Below are 15,669 nucleotides of genomic sequence, written 5' to 3'. Positions count from 1 at the left end.
ATCGATAAAAGACAGTACTGTGCAGCCGTCTTCATCGACCTGGCCAAGGCTTTCGACTCTGTCAATCACAGTATTCTTATCGGCAGACTCAATAGCCTTGTGGTTCACCAACTACTTTGTAGACAGAGTTCAGTGTGTCAAATCGAAGGGCATGTTGTCCGGACCTCCGGCAGTCTATATGGGGGTACCACAGGGTTCAATTCTTGGGCCGACTCTTTTCTCTGTATACAGTGCCTTGCAAAAGTATTCTGCCCCCTTGAACTTTGTGACCTTGTGGAACGACATTTATTGGATATTTCAAACTTTTTTAACAAATCAAAAACTGAAAAATTGGGCGTGCAAAATTATTCAGCCCCTTTACTTTCAGTGCAGCAAACTCTCTCCAGAAGTTCAGTGAGGATCTCTGAATGATCCATTGACCTAAATGACTAATGATGATAAATACAATCCACCTGTGTGTAATCAAGTCTCCGAATAAATGCACCTGCACTGTGATAGTCTCAGAGGTCCGTTAAAAGCGCAGAGAGCATCAACCGTTCGCTGCTCGGACGTGCCCGCCCGACTGGCATCACCACCCTGGACGGTTCCGACCTAGAATATGTGGACAACTATAAATACCTAGGTGTCTGGTTAGACTGTAAACTCTCCTTCCAGACTCATATTAAACATCTCCAATCCAAAATCAAATCTAGAATCGGCTATCTATTTCGCAACAAAGCCTCCCTCACTCACGCTGCCAAACTTACCCTGGTAATACTGACTATCCTACCGATCCTCGACTTCGGCGATGTCATCTACAAAATAGCTTCCAATACTCTACTTAGAAAACTGGATGCAGTCTATCACAATGCCATCCATTTTGTTACTAAATCAACTTATACTACCCACCACTGCAACCTGTATGCTCTAGTCGGCTGGCCTTTGCTACATATTCGCCGCCAGACCCACTGGCTCGAGGTCATCTATACGTCTATGCTAGGTAAAGCTCCGCCTTATCTCAGTTCACTGGTCACGATAACAGCACCCACCCGTAGCACACGTTCCAGCAGGTGTATCTCACTGATCATCCCTAAAGCCAACACCTCATTTGTCTGCCTTTCCTTCCAGTTCTCTGTTGCCAGTGACTGGAATGAATTGCAAAAATCTCTGAAGTTGGAGATTTTTATTTCCCTCGTCAACTTTAAACATCAACTATCTGAGCAGCTAACCGATCGCTGCAGCTGTACTTAGTCCATCTGTAAATAGCCCACCCAATCTACCAACCTCATCCCCATACTGTTTTTATTTACTTTTCAGCTCTTTTGCACACCAGTATCTCTACTTGCACATCATCTGCTCATTTATCACTCCAGTGTTAATCTGCTAAATTGTAATTATTCGCTCCTATGGCCTATTGCCTTTTGCACACAATGTATATAGACTGTATTTTTTTTCTACTGTGTCATTGACTTGTTTATTGTGTTATTGGCTTGTTTATTGTTACTCCATGTGTAACTCTGTGTTGTTGTCTGTGTCACATTGCTTTGCTTTATCTTGGCCAAGTCGCAGTTGTAAATGAGAACTTGTTCTCAACTAGCCTACCTGGTTAAATAAAAATAATAATTACAAAAGATAGATAGATAGAGAGGGAAAACAAGAGAAAGGGAGAGATATATAGAGTGATGAAGAGAGAGCGTGGGAGAAAGAGGGAGAGAGAGAAAGATTTATGGTGGTCTATGATGAGATCTGTGGGTCTGTAATTAGTGTGTGTCCACAATGTACACTGCAACACAAACAGGCTGGAGGCCCACTGTGTCTCAGAATATGATTACACAGACAGACACCAACTCTCTTATCCCCTCTTGCGGTCGATTCCCTCTCTCCTCCTCTTTTCTCCTCTCCTCTCCTCTTCTACAAGGACTTGTCCACACACTCTGTCTGATACCGAGTCCTCCTCTACAGGTCCATTCCCTCTCTCCTCCTCTTCTCTCCTCTCCTCCTCTACAAGGACTTGTCCACACACTCTGTCTGATACCGAGTCCTCCTTTACAGGTCCATTGACACAACTACCCTCTTCTGTTCTCTCACTCTTCTTCACTCCTCCTGTTCTCCTCTCTTCTTCCCGTCCCTACTCTTCACTCCTCCTGTTCTCCTCTCTTCTTCCCGTCCCTACTCTTCACTCCTCCTGTTCTCCTCTCTTCTTCCTGTCCCTACTCTTCACTACTCCTCCTGTTCTCCTCTCTTCTTCCTGTCCCTACTCTTCACTCCTCCTCCTGTTCTCCTCTCTTCTTCCTGTCCCTACTCTTCACTCCTCCTCCTGTTCTCCTCTCTTCTTCCTGTCCCTACTCTTCACTACTCCTCCTGTTCTCCTCTCTTCTTCCTGTCCCTACTCTTCACTCCTCCTCCTGTTCTCCTCTCTTCTTCCTGTCACTACTCTTCACTCCTCCTCCTGTTCCACTATCTTCTTCCTGTCCTCACACTTCTTTCCTCTTCCTGTTCTCCTCACTTCTTCCTGTCCTCACTCTTCTTTCCTCTTCCTGTTCTCCTCTCTTTTTCCTGTCCTCACTCTTCTTTCCTCTTCCTGTTCTCCTCTCTTCTTCCTGTCCTCACCCTTCATTCCTCTTCCTGTTTTCCTCTCTTCTTCCTGTCCTCATGCTTCTTTCCTCTTCCTGTTCTCCTTTCTTCTTCCTGTCCTCACTCTTCTTTCCTCTTCCTGTTCTCCTCTTCTTCCTATCCTCACCCTTCTTTCCTCTTCCTGTTCTCCTCTCTTCTTCCTGTCCTCACCCTTCTTTCCTCTTCCCATCTTTTCCTTCTAAAGTCCGGAAACCGTCTCTAAAATGTAGAAATGAGGAGTAGAAAATATTCAAAGGCTTGATGAAAAGAAGAAGCAGGAGTGCTTAAGGTATTCCCAAACAACCACAAGTGGAGGGGTTTGAACAGCAAACAAAATGTACATGATAACCACAAATAGGTGCTGCTAAGTGGCATAAAAAGTCCAGCCACTCATGTGGGTTTGAAAGTTCAAATACATAAAGATTTATTAAAGGCTTATTGAAGGAACCTGACCACAGGAGTAACTGTTTTCATTTAAACTGGAAGACAATACAGCACAGAAACCTTATGGCACGTTTTTTGGGGGGGAGGGGGAACTAAAACACAAACATAAAAACATACTTTCGTCATAGTAACGGACACGGTGATATTTACATGAATTGATGAAGTAGTTTGTCTTTGGCAATATGAATACACGTCAATGAAATACAGAACGCACCTACGGAGGACTCCATATTACCAGATCAGCAGGAAGGTCATGCCATCAAGACTACGGGGATCAGAAACAGGACACAGAAATGATCAGTAGCATGTTTTTACAGAACACTACCTGCCTATTATTTACATAGAAACTACATGGGGACTTTTTGGTGTATTGTTTCTTTGTTAAACAACAACAGTGGTAATAAAAGTCACTCAATATTTGTAACCACAAATTGCTCTGTGTTGTTTAAGTTATTAGTTGAAAACTAAGCACCAATAAGGATCTCTTAAAACCCAGCAGTTGCTGATTCTTTCGGAATTTATTGACGTAAGTGAGATAAAGTACCATGCAGTTTCCATGACAACCAGGTGAAAAATGTACCGCAAATAAGTACCCGGCAATCCATTGAGCTTTCTCCTCCTTTCTTCTCATAAAACCTCTCAAAACAATAAACATGGAAGAAAAATAGATATAAAACAATTTAAAAAACATGATAAAACAAATAAAACTCATCAATAGATACATCACTGTTTGCCTGGCTAGTATTGAGAGTTAATTGATAATAATTCATATGAAATGTTTTTTCCAGAACACTTCATACGTTGTGGCACCTGAAGGATTGTGATTGGAGGAAGAGTTATCTTGTGAGTGTTAGACTTTAGACAGGCAGTATCCCACAAACGATAACGTATCTTTAGTAATATATTATCAGCGGAAGACACATTTACACATCACCTCAACTTAATGAAGGGAAAATAAGGGATGTCTCAACTAATACCCTATTGTCCATATAGTGCACTACTTCGACCAGAGCCTCATTGGGTTAGTTAGCTCTGGTCAAATGGAGTGTATTATGGGATAATGGGTGTTATATTCAACTAAAAAGGCCACATAAAAAAAATTGCATGTTCTGGAAATGGAATCCATTCCAAGGAGCCAATGCACAGCGAGTAGTGTGGTGGGTTCCAAGAACAAGGACTGGGACAGTACGACGACCCATCTGACAGAAATGCAACAGCACTCTGGCAGCGTTTGACGTGTTCACATATGTTTGTACTCTATTTCAGGTAGATAAGGAATTAATCTTTCATTTAATATCTTAGTGCAATCTGGTGAGATAATGTAAAAATACGCACTATGTAGTTTTTATTTATCTAGCCGTTTTATTTTGTGAGTTTCCTTCGAGTTTATACCTGTCCAACGAGTCTATAGTAGCCTGCTTAATACTGACAACAAAGACCTGAAGAGCTACAAGAGTAGAAAGGACAACAACACTGCCGGATACATAAAATAACAACCCAAAAAACACGTTGGTAAACTCCTGTTTCATAAACAAAAAATAAAAGGAAGACATTGAAACACCAACGACGTCTAAAACCTTAGAAAATAAAGAAGCGATGGAAGAACAGACACAGAGAAGGAAGGGTGAGAGAACAGACGTCCGACACCCAACCTCATCTTTAATCACACGGGCTTCAACATTCACCTGTCAGGGAGAACCCATCAGACACAGGGGTTACTATACGGCCATGCTGGAGAAGACAGAGGACGTTTGGTCCTTTTAACGCAGAAATAACTAATCTTCATGCCACGAAGATCTGACCATTTTGTCAGTTGTGTCCCTTTCTAACATGGCCATCTAGTGACCACAAACAAACGTTGGGACATGGTAGTTTTATCCACTATGGATGAAGGAAGTTGCCATCTACCAACGGGAGGAGAGAGAGGTACCATCATATCGCAGACAGAGATTTGCCCAACAGACCAGCTTTTGTCCCTGAATAAGTTTGTCTTACTGTATCAAAGCCCAAGTTAAAACAAGGTTGAGTGAAGATGACAAGAAAGGAAGCATCAAATCAAAAAGACAAGACAAAACAACAGAGAAGGATTCCACACCTATGGGCGCAGAACTTCCAGGCAGAACCTTTTTGTTCGCTAGGATACTTATATGAAAATAATTCATGCTTCATGCTAAATACATTATTTACCAAACATGATCTTTGTCTGAATATAAACATGTTTTTATATTTTTCTTTACAGAACCATTACAACACGATTTGGAAAAAAAATCATGCTGGCTACATTGCTTAAACTTAGAAAAAAATCTAAAACTCTAGTTTAACTTTTTATACAGTGTTATCCTGACTGGATGAAATTGCTTTATTACGTCATGAGGGTAGGTTAGTAAACACAAACAAACACTAAAATAAACAGCTCCACAGTCGTATGACTGTTCTTCTCACATGAAATCACGTGGCAGGTTTCACAACATCATTTCCCATCCAACACATCAAGGTGTTCAGGTGTTTGTGCCACGGGGAGAATATCACTATATCACTGGAGTAAAACTCAGTTATTCTTGTCGATTGCTTTCATAAAAGGACACAGGCAATTTTGAGGTTCTCTCAACATGTTTTCAGTTATTTTCCTCTCTGATAAGCGCTAGCCAGACTATTAGCTTATGGCTTTTACCAAACTCAATTAACTTACATTTAGAGAAGACCACGTCAAGAAAAAAACAAACCCTTCCTTCATCCCACTTGTACCAGCGAACTTCACCTCACTACAGTCCTACAGTCAACCTTTAAGGGGAAAACAACACTGTACCCTCTGCCTTGGCATGCTAGCTAGTGCCAGTGGGTAAATGTGATTAGCAGTCAGAAAGATAGTTAGCTAAGGAAGTGCTACCATCATCAGTGGGCTGAGTAATACCTATATGGCACTGTTTCAACACTGACACGACAAAGGAAGGACATACAAAAACTGGCTACCGAGTGTCTTTTCTATGAGCTTAGTTAGGCTAGGATAACTGATGAGTATATTTTCTATGAGCTTATGGCTAATGGTCACTAAGCTAACAGCATCACATAATTTAATGTCATAGAAATATCTGGGGAAGCTGCTTCGCACACAGACAAGACAGAGTTTGGAAAACTAGGTTTTAAATATATATTTTTAAATAGCCGACATATTAGCACCATTGTTTTCGAAAGTCTGATGCCGAACAAATGGGATATACCTGTATTACTTCAGTATATACCTGTATTACTTCAGCATATACCTGTATTACTTCAGCATATACCTGTATTACTTCAGTATATACCTGTATTACTTCAGCATATACCTGTATTACTTCAGCATATACCTGTATTACTTCAGTATATACCTGTATTACTTCAGCATATACCTGTATTACTTCAGTATATACCTGTATTACTTCAGCATATACCTGTATTACTTCAGCATATACCTGTATTACTTCAGTATATACCTGTATTACTTCAGCATATACCTGTATTACTTCAGCATATACCTGTATTACTTCAGCATATACCTGTATTACTTCAGCATATACCTGTATTACTTCAGTATATACCTGTATTACTTCAGCACATACCTGTATTACTTCAGCATATACCTGTATTACTTCAGCATATACCTGTATTACTTCAGCATATACCTGTATTACTTCAGCATATACCTGTGTTATTTCAGTGAACTAGTTGACTAATATAACATTGCTTTAGCCAGTATAGCATGTGTATTTGTGCTTGTTTATTGTGACATATTGAAGTATATGGTCACATCCTAACAGGAATATGCAGGCCTTAGACATCAATCTATCTCAAGTTAAGATCTGACCCTGAATACTTACTTTATTACATTTTAATGATCTATATCACTGTAAAAACAAAATAGTCAGTGATAAGCACCCCATAAGAACTTTGTACCAGGACAATCCACAGAAATAACAAGTGTATGATCCTGCTGAAATATATTATGTAGTGTTAGCTGCGTCTGATGAGCCTGTAAAGGGTAATAGTTTGGGACTGGGTACATTTTGAAAAGAGTAACAATTTGATCCCCTACTCTATTCATACAACCAAGCCGATCCATGGATGGGGCAGTTTTCCAAAAAGGTCATTTTTGTTATTTTCAGCCAACAGAAACCTGCTAACTTAGCTGAATATCAGAAAACGTTTTGTCTATGGCTTTAATATCCTTTAAACAAATAAAAAACAAACAAAACAAATAAAAAAACATATTTTTTGCAACCTTCAAAAACATTAACTTTAAAGATAGGAAAACAAAGTGATTGTTTTTGATATTGCCACAAATCTTTCAGAATTCACCTGATGTCCTGGAAAAAAGAAAGTGTACATTTCTATATTAAAAGTGATGTTTTGTCTCTCTCTCTCTCTCTCTCTCTCTCTCTCTCTCTGTGTCTCTCTGTGTCTCTCTGTGTCTCTCTCTCTCTCTCTGTGTCTCTGTCTCTCTGTGTCTCTCTGTCTCTCTGTGTCTCTCTCTCTCTCTGTCTTTCTGTGTTCAGTTTTTTGTGGGTTCTTTCTGTTCTTTCTGGCCCTTGGCGGTTCTGTTGGTGATATTGTTCAAGCAGGCCCGGACGCCAGCCAAGTGGAGCAGCGAACCCGCCGCCTCCTTCATCTCCTCGTCATCACTCTCTGGCGGCTTTTCTGCGCGCCGTTTTTTTAGCGGGAGGGTGTCGCTAGCCACGCCCATCCGCTGCTTGGCTTTCAGGAAGTGATGCCGCTTCTTGTTGTGCTGCTGGCTGGAAGGGGTGGAGTCTAACGTGTCTATAGGCCAATCGCGCGACTCCTCCTTCTTGATCTCCAGCTGGATCTTGCTCTTGTCGTCTTCGTCGTCCTCGTAGTCAAAGTCTGAATCGTTGGCGACGTCACGGGCAATGGGGCGGAGACTGGAGTCGCTGGTGTAGTCGCTGCCGTCATCCGATTGGTTGGTGCTGTAGGTGTGGTCTTCCTTGGGGTCGCTGCTGACCAATGGAGAGTCACAGGGGGGATTGCTGTCGCTACGCTTCCGACAGCCTCCGGACAGCACTGACCTGGAGAGAGACAGAGACACAAGTTAGATACACTTACATAAACACACAAACAGCGGACACAAACTAACACTAACTAACGCAAACATTACAAACTTTACAGCTCCCTGCATTTGACTAGATGTGAGAATCTGTCACGCAAAGTAGCACAACACTCTGCATGTTTGCAACGGCTGTGATTTCAATATAAAACCTGTGACAATTAAATTTCCTACCTTGGGGATCATGGAAGTACCATTCAATTCGAGTCGATTCACTTTGTGTGACAGGCTGACAGCACTACAAATCCTACAATGGTGATTATCAGTGTATGTACACAGTAAGTCCCCAATCAATACTCTAAACTGCCCGAATGTCAACAGAACATCAAGATGAAATGTATTTTGAATTTTGTTCCAACAATATGGGGCAATACAACTAAAAGCAGATTTACCTAGCTAGGTGGAGACCCTAGAAACCTCAAGAGTTAACCAGACCTGTCAACGGATTTACCTAGCTAGGTGGAGACCCTGGGAACCTCAAGAGTTAACCAATCCTGTCAACAGATTTACCTAGCTAGGTGGAAACCCTGGGAACCTCAAGAGTTAACCAATCCTGTCAACAGATTTACCTAGCTAGGTGGAGACCCTAGAAACCTCAAGAGTTAACCAATCCTGTCAACAGATTTACCTAGCTAGGTGGAGACCCTGGGAACCTCAAGAGTTAACCAGACCTGTCAACAGATTTACCTAGCTAGGTGGAGACCCTGGGAACCTCAAGAGTTAACCAATCCTGTCAACAGATTTACCTAGCTAGGTGGAGACCCTGGGAACCTCTAGAGTTAACCAATCCTGTCAACAGATTTACCTAGCGAGGTGGAGACCCTGGGAACCTCAAGAGTTAACCAATCCTGTCAACGGATTTACCTAGCTAGGTGGAGACCCTTAGAACCTCAAGAGTTAACCAATCCTGTCAACAGATTTACCTAGCTAGGTGGAGACCCTGGGAACCTCAGGAGTTAACCAGACCTGTCAACGGATAAAGCAACTCAGGTGTCTATACTTCAACAGCAGTGGCGGCCAGTGCCGTTTAAGATGAGGGAGGATGATTATTTCTTTCATGAACATGGCCTTATTTCTTTTACAGCATATTGGATGACTGTCATTTATATTCCATTCACCCATATCAATGTAACATCCATAGGTTTAGGCTAGTACATGATACTAGAATTTTCCCTGTACCCCATCATGAGGTTGCTACAACCTAGCCTATGAAAGAGTGTTTACAACGTAGGTGCGCAGGTCGAAATAATTGTAAGTAATCAAGGCGACAGAAAGTGATACATTCAACACTGCCTTGCACTCTTGTCTGCATCTACGGCACCAGTCAATATCTTGGACACACCTACTCATTCAAGGGTTTTTCTTTATTTTTTTTATATTTTTTTTTACATTGAAGAATAATATTAAAGACATCAAAATCATGAAATAACACACTAGCTATCATGTAGTAACCAAAGAAGTGTTGATCAAATATTATATATCTTATATCTGAGATTCTTCAAAGTAGCAACCCTCTGCCTTGATGACAGCTGTGCACACACTTGACATTGGGATCGAAGCAGGGTCTGTAGTAACGCCTCTAGCACTGTGATGCAGTGCCTTAGACCGCTGCACCACTCGGGAGCCCAAAACTGTGATGTTGTCACGTCATAGTCAACATAGGAACTAGAACGAATGCGTTAGTAATCCCGCTACAATCATGCAGTATTGTGTACAGTCAGCAGCAAGCAGTTTAGAAGTTACAGAGGTGGGCCATGGGTGGCAATAAATTAATAAAAATCAAAAGCTTTCCTTAACTTGGAAGAGTTCCAGTGTTGGATAGCCATAGCCAGCTAGCTAATATAGCATCTCTCTCTATTTGAGCCAGGTGTTTGAGTAGGCTAAACTAGCTAGCTGTATTCAATGCTAGCTAAGTAAGTGAAAGCGATCAAAAATATACTAAAAAATATGTCTAGCTCTCTCTCTCGTGCTTCTCCTTTATTTGGAAAGAAATTCATTTGTTCAAAACCACTTAACTATTGTCTTTCTCTCTCTGTTTGGGTCAACTCCTCACCACATTTTATGCACTGCAGTGCTAGCTATCTGTAGCTAATGCTTTCAGTACTAGATTAATTCTCTGATCCTTTGATTGGGTGGACAACATGCCAGTTCATGCTTGAAGATCTTTGACAGGTTGGAGGAATGTCCTCCGGAAGTTGTCATAATTACTGTGTAAGTCTATGGAAGGGGGTAAGATCCATGAGCCTCCTAGGTTTTGCCAATATACCCAGAGGTACACCATGGTGCTACTCTACAGAGTGCTGTTGAGGCAAAGCAGTGTTTCAATCAATTATTTGGTGAAGTGAAAATATTTAGTCTAGTTTTATCAAAAAATAATAAGTGAAAAATTGTTTCACTATTTTTATTTTCATGAAATTCACTGAAAGGCACGATTTCTTTCTGTAGAAAAAGCCAACTTTAAATCTTAGCTTTTTTAACCAGCTAATCTATATGTTTTTTAAACGTCAAATCCATATCAATCCAAATGCCTAAGTATTTATATGTGGGAACACATTCGATTAAAGAACGATCTAATGTGTGAACATGCAGTTCATCTGAAACACTCTCACGAGACTTTGAAAACAACATGTATTTTGTTTTGCCTGTATTAAGCACAAGTTTTATATCAGCAAGAGATTCTCTATAAAATCTGACTGTAGTTTTGACACAGCCATATCAACAGGCAGGGCAACTTGCCCTCTAAATACACATCTGCTGTCTTCAACCAAGATCTCAGCGATCACTGCCTCATTGCCTGCATCCGTAATGGGTTAGCGGTCAAACGACATCCACTCATCACTGTAAAACGCTCCCTGAAACACTTCAGCGAGCAGGCCTTTCTAATCGACCTGGCCGGGGTATCCTGGAAGGATATTTATCTCATCCCGTCAGTAGAGGATGCCTGGATATTTTTTTGAAATGCCTTCCTAACCATCTTAAATAAACATGCCCCATTCAAGAAATTTAGAACCAGGAACAGATATCGCCCTTGGTTCTCCCCAGACCTGACTGCCCTTAACCAACACAAAAACATCCTATGGCGTTCTCCATTAGCATCGAACAGCTAGCTTTTTCAAGCAGAAATTTGCTTCCTGCAACACTAACTCAAAAAAGTTCTGGGACACTGTAAAGTCCATGGAGAATAAGAACACCTCCTCCCAGCTGCCCACTGCACTGAAGATAGGAAACACTGTCACCACTGATAAATCCACCATAATTGAGAATTTCAATAAGCATTTTTCTACAGCTGGCCATGGTTTCCACCTGGCTACTCCTACCCCGGTCAACAGCACTGCACCCCCCACAGCAACTCGCCCAAGCCTTCCACATTTCTCCTTCTCCCAAATCCATTCAGCTGATGTTCTGAAAGAGCTGCAAAATCTGGACCCCTACAAATTGTTGCCACCCCTATTACTAGCCTGTTCAACCTCTCTTTCGTGTCGTCTGAGATTTCCAAAGATTGGAAAGCAGCTGCGGTCATCCCCCTCTTCAAAGGGGGGGACACTCTTGACCCAAACTGCTACAGACCTATATCTATCCTACCATGACTTTCTAAGGTCTTCGAAAGCCAAGTCAACATACAGATTACCGACCATTTCGAATCTCACCATACCTTCTCTGCTATGCAATCTGGTTTCAGAGCTGGTCATGGGTGCACCTCAGCCACGCTCAAGGTCCTAAACGATATCTTAACCGCCATCGATAAGAAACATTACTGTGCAGCCGTATTCATTGATCTGGCCAAGGCTTTCGACTCTGTCAATCACCACATCCTCATCGGCAGACTAGACAGCCTTGGTTTCTCAAATGATTGCCTCGCCTGGTTCACCAACTACTTCTCTGATAGAGTTCAGTGTTTCAAATCGGAGGGTCTGCTGTCCGGACCTCTGGCAGTCGCTATGGGGGTGCCACAGGGTTCAATTCTTGGACCGACTCTCTTCTCTGTATACATCAATGAGGTCGCTCTTGCTGCTGGTGAGTCTCTGATCCACCTCTACGCAGACGACACCATTCTGTATACTTCTGGCCCTTCTTTGGACACTGTGTTAACAACCCTCCAGGCAAGCTTCAATGCCATACAACTCTCCTTCCGTGGCCTCCAATTGCTCTTAAATCCAAGTAAAACTAAATGCATGCTCTTCAACCAATCTCTACCTGCACCTACCCGCCTGTCCAACATCACTACTCTGGACGGCTCTGACTTAGAATATGTGGACAACTACAAATACTTAGGTGTCTGGTTAGACTGTAAACTCTCCTTCCAGACCCATATCAAACATCTCCAATCCAAAGTTAAATCTAAAATTGGCTTCCTATTTCGCAACAAAACATCCTTCACTCATGCTGCCAAACATACCCTTGTAAAACTGACCATCCTACCAATCCTCGACTTTGGCGATGTCATTTACAAAATAGCCTCCAATACCCTACTCAACAAATTGGATGCAGTCTATCACAGTGCAATCCGTTTTGTCACCAAAGCCCCATATACTACCCACCATTGCGGCCTGTACGCTCTCGTTGGCTGGCCCTCGCTTCATACTCGTCGCCAAACCCACTGGCTCCATGTCATCTACAAGACCCTGCTAGGTAAAGTCCCCCCTTATCTCAGCTCGCTGGTCACCATAGCATCTCCCACATGTAGCACACACTCCAGCAGGTATATCTCTCTAGTCACCCCCAAAACCAATTCTTTCTTTGGCCGCCTCTCCTTCCAGTTCTCTGCTGCCAATGACTGGAACGAACTACAAAAATCTCTGAAACTGGAAACACCTATCTCCCTCACTAGCTTTAAGCACCAACTGTCAGAGCAGCTCACAGATTACTGCACCTGTACATAGCCCACCTATAATTTAGCCCAAACAACTACCTCTTTCCCTACTGTATTTAATTTATTTATTTATTCTGCTCCTTTGCACCCCATTATTTTTATTTCTACTTTGCACATTCTTCCATTGCAAATCTACCATTCCAGTGTTTTACTTGCTATATTGTATTTACTTTGCCACCATGGCCTTTTTTTTGCCTTTACCTCCCTTCACACCTAATTTGCTCACATCGTATATAGACTTGTTTATACTGTATTATTGACTGTATGTTTGTTTTACTCCATGTGTAACTCTGTGTCGTTGTATCTGTCGAACTGCTTTGCTTTATCTTTGTCACGTTCTGACCATCGTTCGTGTGTGTTTTCCTTGTTTTAGTGTTGGTCAGGACGTGAACTGGGTGGGCATTCTATGTTGGATGTCTTGTTTGTCTATTTCTATGTCTGGCCTGATATGGTTCTCAATCAGAGGCAGGTGTTAGTCATTGTCTCTGATTGGGAACCATATTTAGGTAGCCTGGGTTTCACTGTGTGTTTGTGGGTGATTGTCCTTAGTGTCCTGATGTCATTGTTCTGTGTTAGGTTACACAAGTATAGGCTGTTTCGGTTTTCGTTAAGTTTATTGTTTTGGTAGTGTTTGTGTTTAGTGTGTTTCTTCATTAAACATGGATTGCAATAGACACGCTGCATTTTGGTCCGACTCTCCTTCTCATCAAGAAAACCGTTACAGAATCACCCAGCACCAACGGACCAAGCAGCGTGTCAACAGGCAGCAACAGCAGCGTAAAGAGGAGATGCGGAATAAGGATTTCTGGACATGGGAGGAAATCCTCGACGGGAGAGGACCCTGGGCTAAACCAGGGGAGTGTAGCCGCCCAAAGGTGCAGCGGGAGAGGAAACAACAGGAGCAGCCCAAAGAGGAGTACAGTATGGAGTATACGACTTGGGAGGAAATAGACAGGTGGGCGGTCGACCCAGGGAGAGTGCCGGAGCCCGCCTGGGATTCAATGGAGCAGTGCGCGGAAGGTTATCAGAGAATGGAGTTGGCGAAGCAGGCACGGCGGCGCGGAAGGAAGCCCGAGAGGCAGCCCCAAAAATGTCTTGGGGGGGGGGGGGGGGGGGGGGCTAACAGGGAGTATGGCTACGCCAGGTAGGAGACCTGCGCAAACTCCCTGTGCTTACCGGGGGGCTAGAGAGACCGGACAGGTACCGTGTTATGCAGTGGTGCGCACGGTGTCTCCAGTGCGGGTGCATAGCCCGGTGCGGTATATTCCAGCTCCGCGTGTCGGCCGGGCTAGATTGAGCGTCGAGCCTAATGCCATGAAGCCGGCTCTACGCAGCTGGTCCCCAGTGCGTCTCCTTGGGCCGGCTTACATGGCACCAGCCTTGCGCTCGGTGTCTCCGGTTCGCCTGCATAGCCCAGTGCGGGCTATTCCACCTCGCCGCACTGGCAGGGCAACCGTGAGCATTCAACCAGGTAAGGTTGGGCAGGCTCGGTGCTCAAGAGCTCCAGTGCACCTCCACGGTCCGGTCTTTCCAGTACCACCTCCACACCCCAGCCCTCCGGTAGCAGCTCCCCGCACCAGGCTTCCTGTGCGTGTCCTCGGCCCAGTACCACCAGTGCCAGCACCACGCATTAGGCCTACAGTGCGCCTCGCCTGTCCAGCGCTGCCAGAGCCTTCCTCCTCTCCAGCGCTGTCGGAGTCTCCCGCCTGTCTAGCGCTGTTAGAGCCTTCCTCCTCTACAGCGCTGCCGGAGTCTCCCGCCTGTTCAGAGCTGCCAGTCTGCAAGGAGCTGCCAGTCTGCATAGAGCTGCCAGAGCTGCCAGTCTGCAGGATGCCGCCAAAGCTGGCAGTCTGCAAGGAGCCGCCAGAACTGCCAGTCTTCAAGGAGCTGCCAGTCTGCAAGGAGCTGCCAGTCTGCATAGAGCTGCCAGAGCTGCCAGTCTGCAGGATGCCGCCAAAGCTGCCAGTCTGTAAAGAGCCGCCAGAGCTGCCAGTCTGCAAGGAGCTGCCAGTCTGCAAGGAGCTGACAGTCTGCATGGAGCTGCCAGTCTGCAAGGAGCTGCCAGTCTGCAAGGAGCTGCCAGTCTGCAAGGAGCTGCCAGTCTGCATAGAGCTGCCAGTCTGCAAGGAGCTGCCAGTCTGCAAGGAGCCGTCAGAGCTGCCAGTCTGCAGGATGCCGCCAGAGCTGCCAGTCTGCAAGGAGCCGCCAGAGCTGCCAGTCTGCAAGGAGCCGCCAGAGCTGCCAGTTAGCATGGAGCAGCCAGAGCCGCCAGTCAGCATGGAGCAGCCAGGGCCGCCAGTCAGCATGGAGCAGCCAGGGCCGCCAGTCAGCATGGAGCAGCCAGGGCCGCCAGTCAGCATGGAGCAGCCAGGGCCGCCAGTCAGCATGGAGCAGCCAGGGCCGCCAGTCAGCATGGAGCAGCCAGAGCAGCCAGTCAGCATGGAGCAGCCAGTCAGCATGGAGCAGCCAGAGCAGCCAGTCAGCATGGAGCAGCCAGAGCTGCCAGTCAGCATGGAGCAGCCAGTCAGCATGGAGCAGCCAGAGCTGCAAGTCAGCATGGAGCAGCCAGTCAGCATGGAGCAGCCAGAGCTGCCAGTCGACCGGACTCTTCCAGATCTGCCAGTCAGCCAGACTCTTCCAGATCTGCCAGTCAGCCAGACTCTTCCAG

The 15,669-nt window shown here is 44.5% G+C and overlaps 1 protein-coding gene across 1 annotated transcript in view; it reads right to left on the bottom strand.

Moving 5' to 3' along the window:
• Positions 1 to 7,454: 7,454 nt before the first annotated feature.
• LOC139383545 (forkhead box protein N3-like) overlaps positions 7,455 to 15,669 on the bottom strand; it is a 132,525-nt gene continuing 124,310 nt past the window's right edge. The window contains exon 6 of the mRNA XM_071128122.1: positions 7,455 to 8,093. Within this exon, the coding sequence (XP_070984223.1) occupies positions 7,562 to 8,093 (532 nt within the window). The 3' untranslated portion in view covers positions 7,455 to 7,561. The remainder of the gene's footprint in view (positions 8,094 to 15,669) is intronic.

This window comes from Oncorhynchus clarkii, chromosome 25 (genome assembly GCF_045791955.1).
Source record: "Oncorhynchus clarkii lewisi isolate Uvic-CL-2024 chromosome 25, UVic_Ocla_1.0, whole genome shotgun sequence".
NCBI lineage: Eukaryota > Metazoa > Chordata > Actinopteri > Salmoniformes > Salmonidae > Oncorhynchus > Oncorhynchus clarkii.
The sequence above is the reverse complement of the archived record's forward strand: the minus strand, read 5'-3'. Positions and strand labels throughout refer to the sequence as shown.